A 25,082-nucleotide genomic window follows, 5' to 3' on the forward strand; every position below is an offset into this window, starting at 1 on the left:
TTTGCCTTTGCTTTCCTTTATGCAAGATGAAGAAAATTGATTCAGTCCTCTCCAGGAACCAGTCTTAAAATGTTATGGTTTGTGATTTTAGCAGCTGATCAGCAAATGAACACAGTGACTAAGCCTCCCAGACAATTCTCCAAGTCTGTGCTGCAAAGAATGGTGGCTTTTACTGTGGACAACTATGGAGAGACCTCAAATGACTGGGCCACTATGAAAGACAAACTTCATAAGGGAACATCCCAGAGGCCAGTTTGTTCATTTTAGAATGTAAGTACCTATCAAATCCTCAAGTACAGTATGATGACCTTACTAAGGGAACAAAGCCCACCATGATTTTTCACACCACCTATCAATCCCAACTCTACCAGAGACTGGAAGTTGCTAAACTCCCCAGCTGCATTTAGCGTGAAGAAAACAGCAGATGTGGGTGGGGGAGAGCATTAGGATGGGAGGAAGCAGTGGGCAATGCCAACCAGAAATGGCTGCCCAGAAGTAAGAAAGCAGAGAGGTGAGAGATGGAGCTGGGGACACAAGCCCCACTCATCCTCACCCATGAACCCTAACACTGAAGGTAAACAGCTCCACTGGACACAGTTCAGCAAAGAAGTGTTTGTTTCTCCTCCTTTTCTTCTTCTTTTTGTTTTGTTTTGTTTTGCAGTATTGCAAATTGTACCCAGGGCCTCATGCTTGCTAGGCAAGCACTCTACCACTTAAGCCATGCCACTAGACCTTTTGTTTTTCATTTGTGAAACAGAGTCCTCACTGATCTTGCTAGAGATGGCCTCCAACAATGAACTCCCTCCCAAGTAATTGAAATTACAACGCCCCACCTGGCTTTTTTCTCTTTTTAAACTGTGGCAAAATTCCCTATATCTGCTATAGTACAAACTTGGTGACTTAAAACAACAGAAATGTGGACCAGGTATGGTGGTCCCAGCTACAAAAAAGGTAGAGATGAGATGACTGTTGTCCAAGGCTAGCTTTGGGGAAAAATGCTAAAAGCTATCTACAAAACAAACTAAAGCAAAAGAACTGGTGGCATGACTCAAGTATAAGGTCCTGAGTTCAAACTCCAATACCACAAAAAAAAAAAAAAAAAAAAAACAGAAGCATATTTTGACCCATCTTTGGAGGTCAAAAGTCCCAATCTTCAGGGTTGAATAGCATCCAGGAAGAATCTGTCCCTTACTCTTCCAACTTCTGTTGGTTGTCAGCATTCTTTGACTTAAGATTGAATGACTCCAATCTCAGCCTCATGGTCACATAGCCTCCCCCCCATCTGTGTGCCCAGGCTCCCCTGGCCTCCCTCTTGCAAGGATACATGAGATGGCTTTCATGACCCACCTGCATCATAATCCGTGCTTCTATCCTGACCTTGAGATCACTGACTTAATCACATCTATCAAAGGTCTTTCCTGAATTTGAAATAAGGTAACATTTACAGGTTCCAGGAATTTGGACTTGGTATTTTCTACCTACTTCAGTTTTCTTCTTTACTCATAAAATCAAAAAATATTTAACCTTTCAAAAGAGATGAATGAGAGACCCACACCTAGAAGATTTAAGCTGGAAGTAGCTTTGGAAATCAGCAAATTCTAGTCTCCTTCAACTGAAAAAGAAGCCTGGGTGACAGTGACTTACCCAGGATTACCCAGAAGACCCAGCCTAGCAAACAAAAGCTACTTTAATCCATGGCTTCACCCAGAACATTGAAAAGAGTTCACTAAAAAGAATATTGTTAGACTATTGTTACCCTTCTCCATGCCCACCTCCCAAAAAAACACCATGCACATTTTTGGAACATTGACTACATAAGAGGAGCCACAGCTTTACAAAGGGCAACAAAGGGCTTTATAAAACAGGCAACTTCTAAGTATCCTAGCAGAGCAGAAATCAGAGGCACAGGAGTTCTCCTGGTCTGGCTTCTCTCCTGTGCAACATGAACTCAGACCTACCCCACAGCAACCAACAGAGCCACAGAGGGGCAGGAGGGCTGCTCTTTAGGAAAAGGAAGTGGACCTCACAGTGTGCAGCTGATTGGATCACAGAGCCAGGAGAAGGACACTCAGCTGTCAGGCTCAGTGCTTCTGAGCACTGGGCTAAGAGTGCTCAGAAGACTGCTTCTGAGCACTGAGCATTGGGGTAAGAACCCCAATCCCATGAACAGCTGTTAACACAGATTGCCAGGCAGACCACAGTTTCAGATGCTGTAAAATCTGGGTGAGGTTCAAGAGTAGGTATTGAGAGCACATTGCTGGGCTGGTGGAGTGGCTCAAGTGGTAGAGCACCTGCCTAGCCAGCATGAGGCCCTGAGTTCAAAACCCCAGTGCCAACAAAAAAAAAAAAAAAGTGAGAGAGAAAGCACATTGCCAGGTGATGGTGAAGCTTCCAGTCTGAGGACAATACTTCAAAAGCCACTTCTTTGGAAGACCTGGTGGGGAAAACCATCAGATGGAAGAAAGAGGATGGATATCAGACAGTACTGGAGAATCCTATGATTTTGGACAGATAAGAAGAAATGAGGTGACAGAAGAGGACAAAGGTGCCACTGGTGGAAAGAGATGGAGTATAAAGGGGGCATTAGGAGGAGGGAGGATACAGAATTCTGCTTTTGACACAGTAAGTTTGAAGGAGCTGGAAGGACAGGTGGGAGAACATTCTCAAATGCAAGGGCACATGCTCATTCATGAGAGGAACCCACAGAACCTGGAGGTGATCTGCATTGAAGGGAAGGAAGGACAGTGACACAGGTGACTGGATGTGAGTGCTTGAAGAGTCAATGAGTCCAAGGAGTTTCCTTCCAAAAGGGTTGGGGAATCCCCTTGCAGAGGGAAGTTTTGGGGAAAGGAGGCGTGGGCATGAAAGGTTACTGCAGAGTTCAGAAAAGGAGGAGGATGGAGAAAAGGCATTCAGATTTTACAATGAGGTCACCTATGGCAAAATTAACAGCTGGTGGGACAGAAACCACATTGTGATAGTCAAGCCAAGAGAGTGAAAACTTTGACTATAGGCTCTTTTAAAAGCTTGGTGGTAAAGGAGGAAAGAGTGGGATTGAGAAAGACAACTCTAGGGTATCTTTAATGCTGCCTCCCCATATCTCAGGAGTGTCCTCAAAAAGGGCACACTTTGCTTAAAGTCCCACTCGCTAAAATAGTGCCTCACACCAATGATATCCTTAGGGATATACTGAGTATATGCATGAATGAATGTATGCATGCCTGAGAAAAGGCAATAATGCTCCAATGAGAGAAGGAAAGATTCTTTGCACATGAAATCAGTGTACCACCCTCCTTACCTTCACTCAGCCACCACAGACTTCTGGCTAATCAAGGACCTTTGTACTTACTTACTGTTCCTCCTCTCTATGGAATGCTCTACCTCACGTATCTAACTTGCTTGCTTCCCTACTTCATTCAGTGGCAAATCAAACATTACCTTCTTGAGACACTTTTATTTATTTATTTAGTTTTGGTTTGGAATAGATCCATGACCTTGCGTAGGTTAGGCAAGTGATCTACCACTGAGCTTCATCCCACACACAGCCCACACAGGGACTTTTAATAATCTTTTACTAAAACAGCAACATGGGACCCTTCATACATGCCCACTCAGCCTCTGATACCTGATACTGTTAACCTGCTTTGTTTCCCCTTCTCAGTACTTCTTGCCACCTGATAAAGTCCATATCTATTTGTTCGATTGCTAGAGTATAAGGTCCACTGGGGTGGCTCTTTACTGTGTCCCCAGTGCTTAGTACAGTTCCTGGCACAGAGTAGGTGCTCAATAAATATTAAGTGAATGAAGGTGGCAAAAGAGGACAAAGTGCCACTCTCATGGAAAGAGATGGGTGTAAAGGGGGCACTAGGAAGAATGAGGACAATGAGTTCTGCCTTTCACATGATAGCTTTGAGGATGTCAGAAGGACCTTACCTCTCTGGAACTCTCCTGGCCTTAACAATCCCTTTAAGTGTTCCTGGAGGAAGTGCTTGAACAGTGGCAGGCATAGGGAGTACAGAAAACTCCTCCCTCTTGCACCTGTGCTGCAACCAGAGAAAAACTGATGACTCGCAGAAAAATCCAGCCACCATCTGGCTGTTCAAGGACCCCTCCTAGGTGCTGACAGCATTGTCATTCAAGATAATGAAGATTAAAACCAACAGTGAGTCAGAGGGACAGGATCTCAGCAGGCAGCCTGGCTGGACTTAACCCCTTCGTAGCCAAGCAATTTTTACCCTCCCCTGTGAAGGGCAGGAGGAGGTGGCAAGGCCCCTAGTTGAGAGATTACAGATGACTTGTCCAAGGCAAGGATGAAATGGAGAAACTCCCAGCAAAAGTACTGGCTGTGGGGAAGTAAAGAATTCTACAGCAATGACAGATGTCACATACCATTTGCCCATCAGTCAACAAGGTACATTGGGCTGGGAAGCAACTGTACTTTCACTTCATTTATCAAAGCGATGTATGTGCCTACACCCTGACACTCAAGGCCTGGACTCACAGCCACTTTATCTTCAAGGGACACTCCACCTCTTCCATTTACAGAAAGAGGTGTCCAGCCCAATCAAGTTCACTAAGCAAGTGCTGACCATGTTGGCTGACAACATAAAACTCAGAGGAGCTCTGTGGGGAAGAGAGCACAAACAATGCGAGAATGCAAGCTGCCAAGACAAAGGGAGCTGGCTGCTGTCAAGCTCTCTCTTCCCTCCACCTCCCAGGTGTACAAACTGTCACGGCCATGTTTCCTCTGTGAGGGGCAGGAAATGGTGCAAAGCATACTCTGGGGCTATATGCCTGGCACCAAAGTTTGGAGTTCCAGCTCTGCTATGTATTAGCTGCGTGACCTTGGAAACTTACTTAATAGCCCCAAATGCCTCAGTTTCCCCAAAAACAGAATAAGGATGACACATAACTAAATACTTGGGCTACTATGAGAAACCACTGAGTTTGCATATGTCAAGCATAAAGAACAAGTGGCAGGCTGAGGGTATAGAGCATATCCTGGGTTCAATCCCCAGTGCCAGCAAAAAAAAAAAAAAAAAGAGGGCTGGTACACTAAAAGCATTAGGCAATGTTGACAGGTATCAGCAATGAAAATTATGGTGGTGATGGTTGTCTTGAATGGTAGTCCATTCAAACTGCTTTAACCAAAAACCATAGAGTGGGTGGCTTATAAACTCCAGAAACACATTCCTCACAGTTTGGGAGACTGAGAAATCCAAGATCAAAGCCCAATAGATTATGTGTCTAGTGAAGACCTCTTTCACTAGAGGTGAAATGCAAACATTAGTCCATAGCAACAGTGGTGATGATGACAAAGTACTGGTGATAATATTTTCTCTTGCATTGGGGTCCTAGGAGCATCTTTACTCTGCCCCCATATTCTTCCAGCAACACGTTCAAAGGCAGGGAAGCCAGGCCTGGAGAGTAGGAAGATGTTGGGAAAGAGTGGGGAAGAGCTATTTTGAGAGTGGGGCAGGAAGCACTAGGAGCTGATGCCTACCCAAGTCTCCAGGTGGTACCTGGGGCCCACAGGAATACACTCAGGGTTGCCAGTGGCCTTCTGGACCCAGATGTTGTAAAAAGTATATTTAACTTTAAAAAAAAGGGTAATTGAACAAGAATTCCATGGTATGTCTGCCTCTCTCCGCTCGGTGGCTGTGTATCTTCCAGCCACGGTCAAGTCCACAAGACCCCCTTCACTCCCAGGTATAGGCATCCACTGAGGAAAAGGGGAAAGGATGGCATGGAGTCCTCATAAAACACGCAAGCAGGCACGTGCACATGCATACACACATGCACAGACTTGAACCCTCAATGAAGGTAACATTCAAGCTGCTTGGCTTTGCACATAAAGCTCTTCCCAGCCCAGGCAGGTATAATCCCAAAGCCATCACTTCCTTTGAAAATCTCAGGCTCCTGGTATTTGAGTAACGGGTATAGAATAGTGCTCCCTTCCATACATCTCAACACTGTCTCCTTTCCTCCTGCGACCCACCGTCCACAGGCTCTCCCTCCTTTCTTTCACCTGACTCCCACTCAGCTTCCAGGATTTGGGAATCAAATATCTCTCATGAAGCCTCCTGCCAAGAGCCCCTTCTCTGGGCTCCCGTAATACTATGCTTCCTCTGGTAGAGCCCTTTCTATGCTCACTGAGGCCAAGGACCCCAAGTGCAGGCACCCACCATGACCAGGTTCCAAGCAGCTGGGATATGCAGTGCTCACTAAACTGTGGCTCTGGGATCATCAGAAGGCACCCAGCCAGCCTTTCCTGCCATGCAGAGTCAGACAAAAGTGCTAGGCAGCAAGCTAAGCCCGATAAACACTGAGTACTCCCACCTTACAGATAAGATAGATTAGAAACAGAATTCCCAAACTCTGCTGGTCTGGGAGTGCAGAGATCAAAAATACAAATGCAGGGACTATGACAAACTCAAGTCTCAACCAAAATGTGGTCAGTAACCAAGGGAGTCAAGACCCAGAGTCTCCAGGCTCTGTGGCAGTGGCTCAGCTCCATAATTGTAGTACTCAAAAGAATGGAAATCAAGAAGAACCATCCATGGCAGGGCAACCCCATGGGACTAGAAACAGGCCAAGTAAGCTATACCCAGTCCTGTTCCTAGCCAGGGCTTCCAGCTGCCACCAGTAGCATCTTCCATGGGATCCAGTAGAGCTCAGTAATAGCAGCAGAGCCTGACCATACCCCTTTTGATCCAAATCCAGATTCCAGCCCATGCTGTGTGGCCCTGAGAGAGCTGACTGACACTCTAGTCCAAGGCCCAGAGGGAATAGGGCCCAGTATACACTAAGGGCTCAATAAGTGCTAAATGTTATAAACCAGTGCCCAGACAGGGCTGGCAGGCACCACAGTATGTCTCAGGTATGGCCCGTGCCCACAGGTTGGTAAATACAAGCCATCACAATTCAACAAGTCTTGGAGCCTATATACCTTCAGGTGAGCTGTGGAAAACTTGATGCAGGTAATCCCACCCACAGCCCACTGCGGGATGGGATACGGTCAACACCAGAACCCAAAAGCACTACGCTCATCAAGAAGATTATAATAGATCAGTCCAGAGAGCGAACTGACTTTTATGATAAGTTTAATAATTTTATCTCCTCAATTAGATTTTAAACTCCCCAGTATCTGAATCATGCAATCACAAGCTATATTCGAGTCAGTAACCCTACATTATAGGCTGAGCTGTGTTCCCCTAAAGTTCATATAGTAAAGTCTTAACCCTCAGAATCTAAGAATGGGAATGTATGTGGAGATAGGGCCTTTAGAGAGATAATCAAAGCAAAATGAGGTCATTAGAATGGGCCCTAATCCAGTCTGACTGGTGTCCTTATAAGAAGAGATGAGGACACACACACACACATATACACAAGGACTTGGACAGAAAGCATCTCTGCAACCCACAGAAAGAGAGAGGCCTCTAGAGAAAACAATCCTGCCTGCTGACACCTTGACCTCAGCCTTTGAGTCTCTGGAATGATGAGAAAATAAATTTCTGTTGTTTAAGCCACCTGGTCTGCAATACCTTGTTATAGAAGGTCAAGCAAACTAACACAACAGATGAGGTGGGTCTTGGTATATGACTGTTGTCATTTTAAGAGAACATTGAAATTCCATAAGTTAAATGATGGCTGGAACCTCTGGGTGACTAGGTAACAAAGCTGGGCTCCAAGGAAGTTAGCCTAGCTCGTCCCACCCCTTCCTAAAGCTCTCCATGTGCTCACAAGAATTTATGTCTTATAAAAAGCATCTACTCTGTGCCAAAGATACAGCAGTGACCAAAAGAGACAAGGTCCCTTACTAGTAGATCTTTCAGACAAATGGGAAGAAAAAGAACCATCATCAAGGAGATATAAAATCTTTACCTTCAGAAGTATCTGGAAAGTGGTAAGAATACGAGCAGTCTATTTTCTCATTCTATTCTATAGTTTTTTGCTGTAAATACGTAAGCCAAACCAGGCTTTTTACAGCCAAACTGTAAAAGTAAAACTGAGGTAGGAAAGTAACTATCCATTCATTTCACTCTTTTTTAAGTGTATAAAAAAATCAGCCAGAGGGAAGTCAGAACCCCTCAGTGTTTCCATCATGTTATATTCCTCAGCAAGAAAGAAATGATAAAAATGATAAGGATGGCATTCCTGTGCAAGACAATCTTTCCTGATAATGTTGGAGGCTAAACTTGTTTCAAAGAATAACCTGCTCAGAGATATGGATTTTGTTTTTCTTCTCCCAGATGAGAAGTCACACAACAGCAAGTACTCTCCACCAGGAAAAATTCTGGCAAAACTGGATGGAGCTGAATTGCAGTTTATAGCTAGTGATTATGCATAAATTTTTATTATGTGTTTATCAGGACTTTCTGTTGCTATAATATTTTACTACTAGAGAAGCATTTATGCAACCTCCTGTGGCATCTTTGTCTTTTCATGTACAATTCTACACTTTGGAGTCCATAATAGCAGGTCCCTGAAGACTTACTAGGATTTTCAACCTCCTGGATGTCCGGGTGCCTTCTCAGCAGGGATTAACCACACTGCTGCCTAGGAGGGAGGCTGCAAGGACTTTGTAATTCCATCCCACCCCTCCTACCCTCCAGTGCACAGTGCTTTCACAGCCACAATAATCAATGTACCGGATGGCATTTGGGATGAAATAAAAAATTCACCAGCATCCCCCAGGTTTGGGTTGCTGAGCTACCTAAGAGGTGGGTGAGAAATGACATCTGAGGGCCTGGCAATATCTGCAAGCACTTATTTATTCATGCTAAAAACATGCTGGCACTACCATGGCTCCACTTTGAGAGTCACTGTAATGAAGCACTAAGTTAGAAGCCAAGTTCTGCAGCTCACCTGGCAGGGAGAAATCCCTCCAACTCTAAGCTTCCTTTCCGCATCTTTAGGCAGTGAAAAGTACAGTACCATGGCTCAGCATTAGAAGGGCCCTGAAATGAAAACAGACTTGTGAGCTCCTGGTCCACATTAGGCATTCAAGTTATGCTAACTTGTGAATGGATAGTCACTGCTTATTGGTGAGAGGAGAGATGAGGGCAGAAGTGACCATCGCTGGGTTCCTCTTCCTCCCAACTGTATATGCCCTGGCCCAGCCTGATTCTGCAAGGACAGACACAAGGCTCAGCACACAGATAGGATTTTGTATGCAACACTCTACTGTATATTTTTGTACATACACAAGTGAATGCCCATAGGGAAGAAGTCACATTCTACAGTCTCTCCAAAGGACCTCTGACCAGGAAAGGCTGACAGTAACCTGTGTGAGTCCAGCTCAGCCTGCTCTCCACAGAGCTGGTAGAGAACAGTGAAGGCACATGGTTCAAAGGGGACAGTCACATGTACCCATCTCACTGGGAAAAAAGAAGTTAATCCAGACATAGTGTGAGGACAAGGCCTAGGACATTGTAGGTGCTGGCTGTCATTATGATCTGATTATAAAAAGCAAAGACTCAGTGAAGTCTCTAGGAATGTACCTAGAACAAAAAAAAGAGGGGGGGTTGAATGGGACCTCCCATGGACCCCAGAATAGTAAATGTAGTCAATGTAATCAGGAGAGAGTCTGGAGCTTGAACTCACACAGTTACAGGGACCTCAGTGGGTCCCTCCATATCTAGGAGACCTGACCTGCCTCAGAGTCAGGTCCCACCACCACATGGCTTTTCCCAACAGCGCTTCTCTGTCACTGAAGACTGCTTACACCTCAGGACCTTTGCAGTTGCTATGCCAACTGCCTAGCATTCTTGATTATTGTAATCACCCAAACCACTACATCACCTCATCTATGCCCTATCCCATCAATCTGGATTATTTCCTTTATAGCACTTAACTCTTTTTAAAACAGTATTTTCTAGGATTGGAAGTTTAGCTCTTTTTTCTATATTCTTTTGCTAGAAAATGTAATATGCAGAAGGCACCTCTGTTTCTCTAAAAAAGTACCCCGTACATAGCAGGGACAACAGAACTATTTGCTAAAGGAGTGGATTCCTCTCTAGTTGCTTCTGAGTAACTGGTTTTCTCTATATTTCTTGCCAACATTCTCAAAAATACAAGAAACTCATCTGTGCTATCACAGGAGTCAGGTTCTTGCACTATCACAGAAGGGATGCTACCCAAAGTCTGCAATGGCCACAGTGTGTCCGCTGCCCACCCTTAAGCCAAAGAGCATAGATTCCCAGGATGGCCCCACCAACAAGGGTAAGGCCATTTCTATCAGCAGGTGTGGGGAGGAGGGGGAGCAGGATTGGTGGTGGCCAATCCTATGATTGTCATGTTAAAGGTACAGGGTCCTTACCATACTTTCTAATATAAATATCCTGTTACCTCCCAAGAAAACTATAAATTTTGTAACAACAAACACTTGCATGACACCTTGAAGAAGGGCTAATTCAAAGGGAGAGACTAGACCATATGGATTGTGAAAAATAAAAACAGTGACTAAAAACAAAGACAGTAGAAGTGAAAAGCATTTGTAAACTGGAAAACCTTCCCAGGAGTTAGTAGTATAGATTACTAAGAACATCTGAGTCCATGGGGCACCTTCAAAAAGTCCTACAGAAGAGTGGACCCAGGTGAGAGCATCCACATCCAGTGGACAGAGCAGCTTCTGAGTGAGAAGTCTTGGGGGCTAGGGTACAAATGGCTCTTCCACTATGTGCTCCCTATGTGCTGGACATGAAGCCTCAGGGAGGGGAAGGTTCAGGACACTCTACATTTACAACAGGAGTCAAGAAACATTTTGTGTAAAAGGTCAGAGAGTAAATCTTTGAAGTTCTGCATGCCACACCATCTCTGTCACAATTACTCAAGTCTGCCATGATGTCATAGGAGAACAACCACAGACAATAGCAATCAATAGGTATGGCTGTGTGGCAGTAAAACTTTATTCAGAGAAAGTGAAATTTAAATTTTGTACAATTGCCATGTGTTAGGAAATAGTATTCTCCTAATTTTTTTAACCATTTAAAAATGTAAAAGCCATTCTTAGCTCAGGGTTGTGTGAAGACAGCCCTGATCAATGGTCTGCAGACTCCTGCTCTCTACCATTACCCATTACTCCCTCCTATCAGCTGGTCTGAATGCTAAGGTTTTCCTGACACTCCATGCTGGGGCCATGGTGGCTGGAATCTTCTCTACTCACTCTTCAGTGACTCACTGAATACGAGGTTTTCCAAACACGCTTTTGTAAAGTTTGTCCTTGCGCCTCTAAAGCCACACCTTTGGCAGCAGTTCTCAACTGCACTGTACAATGGCCCATCCTACTGGGGATGAGTTCCAGCTGCTACAAACTCTTCTGAGCTGCTATCCGCCCCCCACCATAGCCCTCCCCCAAAGGCTTATACTCTCTCTTCAACAAAATTAGAGATAAGGGCAAAATAGTTTCTGCTGGGTATTGAGAGGTTGGGGGGAGAGGGAGGGGGCGGAGTGGGTGGTAAGGGAGGGGGTGGGGGCAGGGGGGAGAAATGACCCAAGCCTTGTATGCACATATGAATAATAAAATAAAATAAAATAAATCAAGAGGTATCCAGTACAGCTATGTGACTTGCCCAAAGTCACACAGCTACTAAGAGACAAAATGAAGACTGAAGCACAAATTCTCTGGAACCAAAAATATTACCAAATTGTTTGAAAACGTAGGGGTGAAACACAAAAAGTCCTCCAAACTGAATCTCCTCACCACAAATAAAGTCTAAAACATTTAACAACTGTTTGCAGGGCTTCAAAGAAAGACATGTTCCTTTTACAAAATATAAAGTTTGTAAAATTAAACAAGGTTACCATTATCTAAATCAGAATCCCTTTATAGTTCTAAATGGCTTCTCGCCATCTGGAAAGTGAGAACATTGTACTCAAAGTAGAAAGGAAATGCTTTGTGACCTATTTTTGTCCTTACAATAATGCAAAGCACCAAATCCTATTTATTAAGAACCTTCAATGCAGGCTATTGTGCTAGCCATTTGCAACTCTAAAATGACACCTATTATTCAGTTAGAGATTAGAATCTCAAGCACTAAGGCATTTTTTAATAAAAAATAAAATTAAAAATAGATTTGCCATCGCTTTTTTAATGAAACTGGTAGCTCTGCTGGCTTAGAGGGAAAATGACATATTTCTTGGGGTTTTTATATATTGACCTTAGCAGTGCTTTAAAAAAAAAAAAAAAAGCTACCAATGTTCATCTTTGTAGCGATTGTACATTGTTCTTCTCTAAGCACACATACCATTCCTCCAACCCTTCCACTGTGGAGCTATGCAGCCAGAGTTCATTCTTCCACCCAAACTAAGCAAAGCAAAGACTTTGAAATGCTGTACACTTGGGGGCCACAGAACACCAGGTGCAACCTGATAGACATGTACCAAATAAAATTACTCACCCCAGCACTGGCCAACACCACTTTGTACCATGGTGCACATTCTACACTTGTGCTCTCCAATACAGTGGCCAATTGCGGCATGTGACACCAAGACTGAGGAACCAGATTTCTAATTTAATTTCAGTTCAGTTAAAGTAGCCACATGTGGCTGGTGGCTGCTGAGTTGGAGGATAGCTCAGTGTTTCTCCAGCATGCTTGCACTCTAGCTTACTCACATTCCCTTTTCCAGCACAATACACCACCTACAGTTCTTCAAGTAGAGCACCTGCTTATGCTTCTGGGCTCCCGCCCATTCTTCCCCTTTGGTCCCAAATAACCATACTCTCCTTGCCTGCCTGGTAGCTTCCTTTTCATCCTCAAAACCCAGCCAGGCTTCAAGTCTTCTGTGAAATCTCCCCATTTTCCTTTCCATCAGCCCCACTCATGAGCAGATCAGTTCCCCTTCCCACTGTCCTGTGTGTGTGCACATATCTGGGGTTTTGTTCGTGATACTGCAGTGCAAGCAGAGCCTGTCCCTTCCAGAGGACAAGGCAGCAGAGCATGGTGGTAATAATGTCCACTATGGAGACAGCTGCCTAGCACTGAACCTTGTGTCTGGCACTTACTATTATCTCCATGACCTCATGCAAGTTGCATAATCTCTCCAACCTTCAATGTCCTATTTGTAAAGTGGAGTTATTAATGGCACCTCTCCTTTCTGGTTGTTGCAAGGACTAACAAAATGATCAGACACAAAACATTAGCAGGGTGTTGGGCAAGGGTACTCCTCAATAAAATAAAGTTTGTCTCTTATGTGCTATTTTTCAGTATATTATAGACTGTGTACATTTGGATATGGACTAGATCTTTCCTATCCCTAAAACCCACAGTCACAAATATAGCAGGCACTCATTAAAGGTTAAATTATTAACGAAGACTCCTGTGGACAGAAGCCAGGCCTGAGCTTAGTTCTAAGTACTCTTCATAATGCTAAACACTGAGCTAAGATACTAAACAGAGACCTCAACAGAGGGGAGCCGGGATCAAGGGGTGAGGATGTAGGGAAGATCAAGACTTCTGCAGGCCTTATTCAAACTGCACCCAAAGTCATTGCTACTACCCTCATCATATTTTCCATCATTTCCCCAGACCCTCCTCCAACCCCAAATTGGCCAAATCCCTAGCAAAATGTTACTGATGGAAACAATCTAATCCTGCTGGTTCTGGTACAGTAAAGTCTGTTTAAGGTCTAATGAGAACATAAGTGAAGGTATGAGCACTCTCCCTCATACCTGTGTACCTCTTTCCCTCCTTTTCTAGATAGCTATCTAGAAATGGGAGAGAACCTTCCAATTTCTCAGAACATTCCTGCCACCTGGATTCTCACTGAGCTCTACAGGTGTCCTGCTCTTGAAAGATGGGCTATCTCTTGAGGCCTTCCTAGGCTCCTTGGTTTTATTGAAGGCAAATATAGATGAGCAGCAAGTGAAACAAGCCTTTAAAATGATAAGTGTTCAATATACAGGCTTTTCAGCCTGTGTAGAGTCCCAACGAGACTGTTCATTTCCCAAATTCAATGTCTTCTTCCTGATGGAAGTTCTCTAGCACGGGTGCTCAGCCAGGAGTTTAGTAAAGAGCAAGGTGGGGCTTGGAGCACACCACACAGGCATCTCAAGGGGGCCCTTCCAATGGCACAATGCAGGCAGAGAATGATTTCAGCACAGCTGTCACTTAGGGAACAAGGCAGCCCTAGACTCCGAGGTGCAGGGGACCCTGTGCAAGAGGCTTAAAGAGTAAGGAGACTAGCAAGACTGAGAAGTGCACGAAACAGCATCCAGGGGAGCTGCAACCGAGAAATTTGCCTCTGTATGAACTGGGTACATTACCTTCCCAGCCCATTTTTTGTCTAAACAAAAATCTATGAGAAAACACCTTACAGGTGAATAGCTGTAATTGGAACATATTTATGAGATTCTGAAGTCCCACTCACCTGCACCTTCTTTTCCTCACCTCCCCTAGCCCATAGGAAACCCAGAATCCTAGAAGCTCAGAGCAAGGTATAACTTCACCATCAAAGTGCAATATTTCAGCACATTGTTTATGATGTACCTCACAATGCCTATTTATAGGATGTGGCTGAGAAATAGGCAACACTGTTTACATTTTTATTATGAAAACTGTCAAACACATTGAAAAGGAAGAGTCCTTATATATCCATGACCCAACATCAACAATTACCAGATCACAGCCAATCAGTTTCACCTTAACACGACACTCCTGCCTCATGTGTACTATCTTCTTGGTCATAATGTTTAAAAACCTTTATCTTTCAAGCAAAAACTAAATTTTAATTTCATTAGCATACTATGAAAAACCATATGTCCTTATTATCTGACATCCACAGGCCATTGGCTCTATCATTTTTTTCCCTCTTAAAATTTCTATGATAAAGAACTGAGGTGCTTTTCTAGAATTTTCCATAATCTGAAAATTTTCCTAACTACATTTCTGTCATTTAACATTTACCTCTGGTCTCTGCGTTGCCTGTGATTACAGCTGGCTCTAGAATTCTGGTGAGATTCAAGTTCCATCAAGAAACACATAACATCTGGTTGTTACTTTCTTTTTTGGCAGCTGTTGATGGCCATTTTCTTTATTAGACTGATGGTTTTGCAGCTTCTTATCCATTGGGTTTTGTAGCTTCTTATCCATCTTCCAAAATGTTTTGGTGTATATAAATACAGAGAGACATCATCCTAGTTTTACCCAAACTGCATCAAACTCTACCATTGTTCTAAAACATTGTATTTAACAACGTGAGAATACTAATTTTTTGTAAAAAAAGAAAAATCAGAATTCCATCAGATAATTTCACATGTCAACAATACTGAAAATATGTTTAAATTCTAACAACTCAGAAAACATTTGTCCAGAACAGTGCTTTCTCGAGTAGGTGAAAGATAAATTGTTGCTTAGTAAACAGTCAGCACTATTAAATCCAGTTGGCTGCTGAGCAGCAAAGCTATACTGTGAACTGATTCGCACCAGGAATCTCCATCAGATGGACAGGTCTGTATGACAGAACCAAGTATTCTAACAATTCCCAAACATCCTTCTTTTCAGCTTTCACTAGGAAAAGGCAAACAATTTGTTTTTCAGTTTCATATTGTCCTTTTTAAAAACGATTGCCTAAAAACACACAATGACTCCATTTCTCCACCTTAACTCACTAATTCATAAGGTTTTACCCTTCCCTCTAAACAGCTAAAGTGTAAGACACAGTTCAATGATCAATAATGAAACCAGTCACCCCCACTCCCACCCCACTAATGCTAAGTAGTAGTTACAAAACTGACAACCTACTTCTATGCAGCCAGAAGATTCAGGACCCAAAGTAATCGATGTAACTGTTTTGCTTCATGACTAGGAGCTTACCATGCGGAAAGTGTGACTCCCTACAGTCAATTAATAGTTCTGTGAAAGAAGCCAGAAACATAACATCAGACAACATCGATTTTGTTTTCCTAGGTCCTCTGTAGGTTTTGTTATTAGAAGGATGCTCTAAAGTGACCCTTTACTTTGAACACACACATTATAAGTAAGTAGGTGCTTATCAGGAAAGACCAATCAACAATTTCTCCCCAGTGTATCTCAGCCACCCCAACATTTTTCTTTAGCAACATATGTACATCAAAAATCAACCTTGTATAAAGACAAAACCAGGATGGTGAGTGGAGCCTGGTGTTCAAAACCAGGCCCACAGAGCCAGGGAGGGAGCAGTAAAAAGGGCAGGCAATTCATTTTGGGCCAACAGCTCCATTCCTCTCCTCACCCTACCACACTCCCCAAGGGCACCTGAATGACTCGAATAGAAGTCATTCCCTCAGCATTAATAAAAAGTAGGAAGATGCTCAGTCACCCCTGCCTGACTCAGGTTCCACTTTAGCCAAAGAAGGGCAGTGAGCTATGACTAGAGCAACCCTGAGACAAAGCTGTGCCACACTCTTCGCACACTGCCAATTGGCAAGGGCCCCAAAATCCCAGTGATTTCACCAAGAGTATGCCTCCCTCCCTCCCTCCTCTAGTTAAAGGCCCTCATTCTGAACAAACTGGTATGCAATCAATTACTCAAGATACATCCTTTCCATTCCAGAGGAACACAGAGGCAGAGGGACCTGGGTCCAGGTCCTCCATCCATCTCTGGCTAGGCAAATAACTTTTCTGAGACACCTACTCTGGTCTTAAAATTGGAGGACCATGTTCACGACCTCCTAGGGCTTCTCAAAGGATTAAATGGCTAATTGAACAATAAAGACAATATCTTTCTCCTCTACCCCACCCACCTAATTTCTTTCCGTCTTTCTAGATCTTGGTGTGCTTACCCCTTACTTCACCTACATGCAGTCATGAGAACAGTCCCCAGCTCACTCAGCAGGCTCAGCTGAGCATGGAAAGATGAGCAGGCTTCGACTTCTGTGTCCTTGCTCCGTTTCTGGACTAGGGTAATGGCATGTCTCCACCTCATGACTAAGCAACACCTTTGCCTTCCTGAGCCATTCAAGACGGGATGCTGCTTCAACAAACCTTATACCCCAAACTACAGGTCCAGCAGACAGACACACACAGACCCACTTCACAGAATATCCTAGCCACTAGGTGACTTGGGTAAGCACATGTCATGCTCGACCCCCAGCACCCCACCACCTTCACCTTCAACAACACCCACGTACCCTGGAGGAAATGGGTCTTATGAATGACAGAACTCCAGCATACTGGAGTCAACTCGAATGAAGACCCTTCATAGAAGGAATGGAAAATATTGGTAACAGGCAGCACTTAATGATCACTTCCCTGGACTAGGCATCCAGGCTTTATTTCAAATACATTCATTCATTTAGTTCTCATTACACCCTAGGATGAAGATAAGATTGTTATCCCGATTTCCCACATTAGGAAACAGAAAGGTACAAAGAGATGAAATGCCAAGTCCAGGGCCACGTGGCTGGTAAGGGGTGGTCGTAGGATGAGACCAAGGCAGTCTGGCTCTGGCGCCTGAGATCCTTCACAGTTGAAAGGATAAGGTGGTCAGAGAAACCAGCACCCACCACAACCACACATACTTAAAACCACCAGGAGAACCATCATGGTAACTCTCAGGAGACCTACCCCTTAACCCAAGTCCCCACCCCCACAGCATGGCCCTCAAGAAGGACTTCACCTAGATGATGAAGTCCTTAGATAGTCCTTAGATGGCTATCATAAACAAAAGTGCTCATATTCTAGTATTATCTGCAAGAAAACCCAGGAGCAGGGTCCTAAGACCTCAGCATGTGAGGGCAGAAGTCTCGTTCAAGACTCATTCAAGGCTATGGCTGTGGGCAGGTACTGTAGCCTACCTGTGCCTCTACGTCCTCATTTGCAAAGGTGATAACAATGACTTTATTGCAAGTATTATACATGAAGATAAAATAAAGTGTCTGATGTGTGACTATACCCAATAAATGACAGCTTATGGCATTTTTATTATCATCACTATTATTATGATCAGCATAATCTGAAATTCTATAGAAGGAAATTTTCCCCTCTTGGTACAGGTAGACTTTATAACCTTATTTGGAAAGATAACGTGGCTAACACATTTTCCCATTTAAATCCTTGAACAACTAAGTCAGTCTAGGAGTGGAGGGAAGTCAGGAAGGTGGTATCAGGGAACAGCAAACCCTGGGACCCCCACATGATAGGGAGGAGTCTTAATGGTTTCCCTCCAAATAATAATTTCACCCTGCCTTCGGCATGATCTCCCATCACCTTCCTCTTGCTCCCAAGGCCCCTACATGTAACCTAAAGGGTCTTTTAAAAATGCACCACCTGAGCAAGTCTACATCTGCTGAATGATAATGACAAGGTTCCTATGGCAACCCTGGATTCTGAAGTTTGGGTAGTAGAAGACAGAAAGGGATCATTTAGCACCTAGCTTATGGTGAAATGCCTTAAAACTGCATGTATTTTTTTTCTCTCCACAATTATATCAAAGCTTTAAGCTTCTATAGCACATGATCATTCATAAGGCATTCTCACACCAGTTAACTACGATGTGAGATGATGAGAAATTATTGACCCTGTTTTGTACAAATTAAGAATCTAACAATCAGAGTTAAGAGTTCACATGCAGTGAAACCACATTAAGACAATGGTTCTTCCTTGGTCTCTTGACTCCAAACCACAGCTCTTCTTAAGACCCCTACTGTCTCTTGCAGTTTGGCCTCTTCTCTCCATCACCCCTATCCACCAGGCCTCTTCTGTCCCCCATTGTCTATAACTGGAGGCATCTATACCCAACCCTTGCCTCTAACACATCCTGGATTGTTTCAACATCATCAAGTGTATGTATAACTTAGCTCTTTCAAGTAGGGTTCATGCTAAACATTTTAAAGTATGTACTGGCCAACTCCTAAGTAGCAATCACCTCAGTTCACAGAAATGCTGTGATCAGGAGTCTGAGATTGGAAGACACAAAGATGTAGGTTTGTGCCTACGTCTGCCACCTTTTAGCTGTGTGATCCTAAGTCATTTAACCTCCCTGTATCTTCATTTCCTCATGTGTTTAATGAAGTAACAGCACCCACCTTATAGGATTATCATGGGAATGAAAACTTGATTCATAGAAACAGCTCTTGGAAATTTTATGTTTTTATCATCATGATTATTTTTCAATATTACTATTAGTCATCATCATTACAATTTTATGGCTTAATAAAACTAAAGCTAAAGGTTCAATATCTTATCCAGGGTTCAAACAGCAAGTAAACGCTGCAGCCTAGGAATGATTTCAAAACAACACCTCCTACCCCTTCTTTTACATCTCCCACTATGTACAACACATAGTAAGTGCTTAGTGATATTCAGAAAAGAAAGATTGAGGGAAAACACTGAATCATCTATTCTACCCCTAGCTGTGCAGATCAGAAAACACAGGCCCAGAGGACATCTACTTAGAATCATTCAGCTAGTAGCAGAAACCTGCATATTTCTACAGCAATGCCCACTACCAAGTTTTATCACCAGAAGACTGCTCCAGGCTCCAAAGACTACTCTTACAGTCAAACTAAATCAGGTCTATTGGCTTACTCCAACAAGAAAAACACTATGCCATGGAGAGTCACAGGTGTATCCACACAGAGTGATCAATCTAGATGAGGCTCAGTGGTTCAGGGGAGAATTCAAGGAAGTGATGTTTTGCTCTGATGCTTTCATGAAACAAGAATTCCATGATTGGGTATGTCAATAATTTTTAACTAAGAAGCAAGAAGAACAGAGCTAACACTATTCTCTGCAGAGAGAAAACTGTTCAGTCATTTTTGTGGATTATAGCGTTCCCACTGTTACCTATAGACTGTGTTCATTATGGAATGATCTTGTTTTTGTCTTTTTCTACCACCAACACAGACTGACCTTATCACTAATCTGTGTTCTATGAAACTGCTTATGTCCAACATGAAACCATTGAGGCCCAGCCCCAGGCCAGCACCACAATGACAGCAGTCAGAAGATGCTGGGATTTTACTTTTCTTACTGACTTGTTCAAGCATTCACCATACCTGTGTGTTGGTGGGGGGGGGGGGGCAGTTTCTAGAGGACCTAGATGCAAGACAAATAAAGATCTCATCCCACAGTAAGGGTAATTTCAGTGAAGGTAAAATTTGTTCGATATTCATTAAAATAACATACATAAAAAAAAACTACACAGCCTGTTAGAACGTGATAAGCGCTATACAGTCAGAGAGAGAAAGAGAGAGAGAGAGAGAGAGAAAGAGAGAAAAGGGTAAAGGCAATGGGAATGCCAAGCCAGGGGTGGCCAGGTGAAGTATCCACCATCCACCAGTTGAAGTTTAAACAGGCCAAAACAAAAACAACGGCACCTAAAGAAACGTGGCACTCTATCCCATTTCAGAAATAGGAAAACTGAGGCTTAGAAAGGTGGAAGAACTTGCCCGACAACTTACAATCCAATGGCAGAAAATAGGTAGAACATCACTAGGTCTCCAGATTCCCTGCCACAAACTGCCTTTCCTAGCAGGAACTAGAGTCAAGGTCAGTCTTGAAGAGGGCAGAATCCAGAAGTACCTCTAGACCCATGGGCAGAACTGTGAGCCTGGAAACTGGAAAGGGCTACTACTTTTCATCCTACACATAGGTTTGCAGAATGTTTGTGTACCCAAAGTGACCCTAGGAGGTTCAATCATCAGCCTAGTTGAACAGAGTGGGACAGGGGGCTTTAGACACTTAAGTCCCTGTGTTCAACATCACATAGATGGCAAAAGGCATACTTTATTTTTCAAAACCAGGCTGTAAAATGTCATAGCTCTGTTAGGCAAAATATGATGATCACAGATATATGCGTGTGTGTATAATCCCTATTAAGACCTATCTCGCAGAGTTGAGAGATTTAAATGAATATGTCCACATATGTCCAAGATAGCAAGGACATGAAAAAAATACTAGCTCCTTTTCCCACATGTGCTGAGTTGGACAGAGCTTGGTGCCAGGAGCACGTCAACAAGGAAAATGATTTTGCATCCTCAGTATCTTCCTTGGGGCAGCCACTAGTATTCACTGGAAAGACGGGTGGATGGATGCATGTATGAACGGGAATGCACAGGTGGATGCAAGCCCTTTATTTTGCTCTTTACTCTAGGCACCCTGACTATCTCCCAAGAACACCTCTCAGTTCAGTACTGGACAGGGGAAAGCAAGTGTGAAGTGAAACTATTCTCAGCAGGTCCCAACTAAGTCCATCCCAGGTGAGCAGGTGGCCAGATTAGTCTTGCAGACACTCTTTCACATGCTGAACAAAAAGGTTAATTTGCTTCTTGGAGATTAAGAAACCTACCAAGATACTCTAGAATTGACCCCCAAATCCATCCATATTCAAACAGTAGACCAAAATGAGTATCACATTCAAGCAGCTAACATATCACAAAGTCAAGAGCTGATGAATGCAATTATTACTGTGATTTAAAAAAAAAAAAAAAAAAAAAAAAGACCTTGCCCCAGGCACAGAAGACAAAACCACCAAGGATTAGTCAGGGAACTTTGTTAAAAATAAAACAAATTCTAAAATCAAAGTGACTATTAATTACTTTTGCTGTTGACTGCAAAAATAAATAAATAAATAAACTTGTCCTCAGAGCATTGGTTTTGGTTTCTTAGCATGGAGTCCCTTTTTATAGCTCTGGGGCTGACCTTTTCCTGTGTGCTCACATCAGCCCTTTCCATCATGATTCTTACTTTTTAAAAAATACAAAGCAAATCCCCAGGGCTCTAATCAAGCTCCCTTACTTGCTTGAAGGGTAACCTTCACAGAAAAGAGGCCACTTGATAAATTCTAGGAAAGCAAAATAAAACATCATGGAAAAGATAGTCTAATCATCAAGGCTAATTACAAAGGAAGAACAAATCACTCCCTCCCCCTCAAGTGGTTTGTTAAAACAAAAAAGTAAAATAAAGACATCATGCATTACTAGCCAGGCTAGGAACAGGAGGAATCTTAGGAGAGACAGTGTTACTAATATGTATAAGACCAAAGAAGCTAGTTTTGGGAAATCATTCATAAATTTACTAGCGAAATATTTAAGTAAATATGATGTACCAACTAGGTATAAGAGCCCAGGAAAGGTGATGTGAGGGTGCCATTTTGAATCAAATGAGGATCTGCCCTCTGCAAGCTATGGTTGACGCTGGTATTACAGAAGCCAAGAAAGAGGGCTCTGCCCTCAGGGTCATAGAGCAGGCACTTTCCAGCCATGGAGGTTCAGGAGACTTTCCAGAGAGAGTGTCACTGAAGTTAGCCTTGAAGGGTGGATGGAGTGGGACACTCAGAGAATCACAACAATTTCCTGGCCACACCATCTAATCCCTAACCTGTACAACAGAGAAGGAATCAGGAAGGAGACCTCAGAAGCCAGAGAGTTTGCTGTTCTTTATCAGGGCTGCACACAAGGATCACCTGGAAGCCTTGTATACCAAATGCATGTGTCAAGCTCCAGCCAAGAAGTAAGGAGTCCAAACTGTAGGAGGGGGTGGGGAGGACTTAATCACGTGCCTTTAAAAAAAAGTCCTGTGAAGGTGAATTTGGGATGTCAACTTGACTGGATTGAAGGATGCCTAGAGAACTAGCAAAGTGTTACTTCTGGGGCTATTTCCAAGTCCCTGTGAGGAAGCTTCTACCATCTTTGATGGGAGGCTCAGAGAAGATCCCTAAACTTCAAGGATGATACCCAGCCCAGGCTAGCACTTAAACATTTTCCCTCTATAACAGCAAGTGAGCTATCTGGCATAGCTCACACAGGTGAAAATGGGGACTTGCAAAGGTTTCTGTGCAGATTTCATAAAACAGCGTTAAAGTGCTTCACACCTTACTGCCACATAACAGATGGTCGATGTCTCCGAATTTATTTTGTTTTGGTTTTTTGGCAGTACTGGGGTTTGAACTTAGGGCCTCACACTTGCTAAGCAAGCACTCTACCACTTGAGCCACTCGGCCAGCTGGATATCTCTGAATTTGATTTTTGTTGTTGCTATTGTTTCTTTATTTGTTTGCTTGCTTGCTTGTTTGTTTGTGGGGCGGAGGATAAACCCAAGGTTTCATGAATGCTAGGCATTCAGTGCTCTCCCACTGACCTACATCCCCAGCCCTGAGTTTGCTTCTTAATGTAGCTTCTGAAAAATAGACAAGGCTCCTTTAAGCCTAGCTGTCAGATGAACTCATCTGTCATTATCTTTTTGTATTCCCTCCATCCTGCAATTTTTGTTTTGCCAAGAGCAAGCGGAAAAGCTGAAGTAACATCTTAAAATCAGGTTCACAGGGCAAACAGAGTTCTGAGGCCTCTGGGAACTCCCTGCATTGCTCACACTCCACCTTTATTCCAAGCTGGCAGCAAAAAGAAACACGTTTCACAAGAGCAGAAGAAAATCCATTATGAGCTTTTGATACCCAAATAGTGAGGAGACCCCAAAAGGCCAAAATTCGAGAGATCTGAGCAATAAATATCCCCAATGGACATGCAACTGTAAGAAACAATACAGTCAGAACCATGTAAAGCTAAATTAAATGTTCAACTGCACGAGTTGCCTGGAGAAGGTGCCAAGGAAATGCTTATTTTAACTCTTTCTTATAGTTATGTAGAGGTAAGTATCAGCAATTAGCAATTAATGTACTTTCAGACAAACAAAACACTTATTTTGAACAGAACATGATGATCGATCAGGTCAGACAGGGACTCTGGCAAATCACCCAAAGGATCTCACCTTTGGCACCTTAACCACTTCACTGTGCAGGGGCCACCACCCACTTCCCAGAGCCTGGGCTTGAGGGAAAACAAGAGCGGTGAGGGAACTAACCTTGGGAACTCAAACTTGTGCTGTGACTATAGTTCTGGTTTACTAGTTCTTGCTAATTTCAGAATGGCACCCCAAAAGGGAGGACCATATTTTAAATACAAAACAAAGACCAGAGCTTACATGAACCTACAAACTCAGAGTAGACTGAGCAGGTGAAGAAAATGCACTGTGGAGAAACAATAGGCCCTAACAAGATACAAAGCAAAGCCTCGTCTCAGACAGTGGTCCCTGGAGGTACAAACTGGGTCCCCCACAAGGCTTCTGGGAGGGGTGATGTCTGAGCATGCACTCAGTACAAAGTGCCAGGCTCTCTGGGTCCAAATCCTCCCAGGATAAGTAAGAACCCGTTACTGTTCTTCTCCAACAGCAGGGCATACAGGGTCACACTTCTAAAGCACTGGAACTTCCAAGTTTCAGGGACAGAAAGTTACTCAGACCTTCATTCTGCAGGCAGCTGAGCCCAGAGCAGTGGGGGCACAGCCCAGGTCCTCCACTGAGGCAGGGCCAGAAGCCAGAGTCCCTCATGCAGCCACAGACTGGACCTGGAATGCTCTCATTGCCAATGCCTATGTGTTAAAGGCTTAGTCCTCAGCTTAGCTCTTGCTCTTGCGCTCTTGGCGCTCTCTCTCTCTCTCTCTCTCTTCCCCCACCTTCCTTCCTTCCCTATGTCCTGAGATAAACAACTTTACTCCACAATGCATTCCCACAATCATGAACTGCCTAACCACAAACCCAAAAACACAGGTCAACTGACTATGGTTAGAAACCTCTGATACCGTGAGCCATAATAATCCTTTCTTCCTTATAAATTAGTCATCTCAGGTACTTTTTGTCAGTGACATAAAGCTAACACACATGAGCATCCTCTTTCTTTCTGCTGAAACCCACTGACCCCCACCCATATCCCCAGAGACTGCTCAGAGCCAGCTGCCTGGTCACTACAGAAGCTTGGGAGAAAGGAAGCAGCCTCCTGCCATTTACATATAGGGAGGAACCTTTAAGATCCTCAGTCAACATTTCTAAAACTTTCTCCATTGAACCCTTTTCTCCCTCATGTATCAAAATTCTTCTTAACTCCTAGAGCTGGAGGAATCCTGGAAGTAAAGAACAGTCAGAAGTTGAGTGTTCATAAAACAGTGTGACCTTGGTCTACACTGGTTAATAAAATCCAAAAACACAGCCAGAGAAAGGAAGCCACTCATTGTAGATGGTCCATCAGGGCCATCACAGGTGAATGGGTTTTTAAAATGTGCTATGTGTTATGTGCATACAACTGAATATCACCCAGCCTTAAAAAAGAAA

General features: G+C 43.5%; 1 protein-coding gene across 8 annotated transcripts in view; it reads right to left on the bottom strand.

The window, feature by feature from the left end:
• Large1 (LARGE xylosyl- and glucuronyltransferase 1) overlaps positions 1 to 25,082 on the bottom strand; it is a 502,729-nt gene that overhangs the window by 421,224 nt on the left and 56,423 nt on the right. For 3 of the 8 annotated variants that reach the window (XM_074084325.1, XM_074084322.1, XM_074084323.1), the window contains exon 2: positions 8,869 to 8,960. The exons of 4 other annotated variants lie outside the window; for them this stretch is intronic. In XM_074084325.1, the coding sequence (XP_073940426.1) occupies positions 8,869 to 8,912 (44 nt within the window). In that variant the 5' untranslated portion in view covers positions 8,913 to 8,960. Of the gene's footprint in view, positions 1 to 8,868; positions 8,961 to 14,906; positions 15,702 to 25,082 lie in introns of those variants that run through there. One more of the 8 variants, XM_074084324.1, reaches the window with a different exon arrangement.

This window comes from Castor canadensis, chromosome 8 (genome assembly GCF_047511655.1).
Source record: "Castor canadensis chromosome 8, mCasCan1.hap1v2, whole genome shotgun sequence".
Lineage (NCBI taxonomy): Eukaryota > Metazoa > Chordata > Mammalia > Rodentia > Castoridae > Castor > Castor canadensis.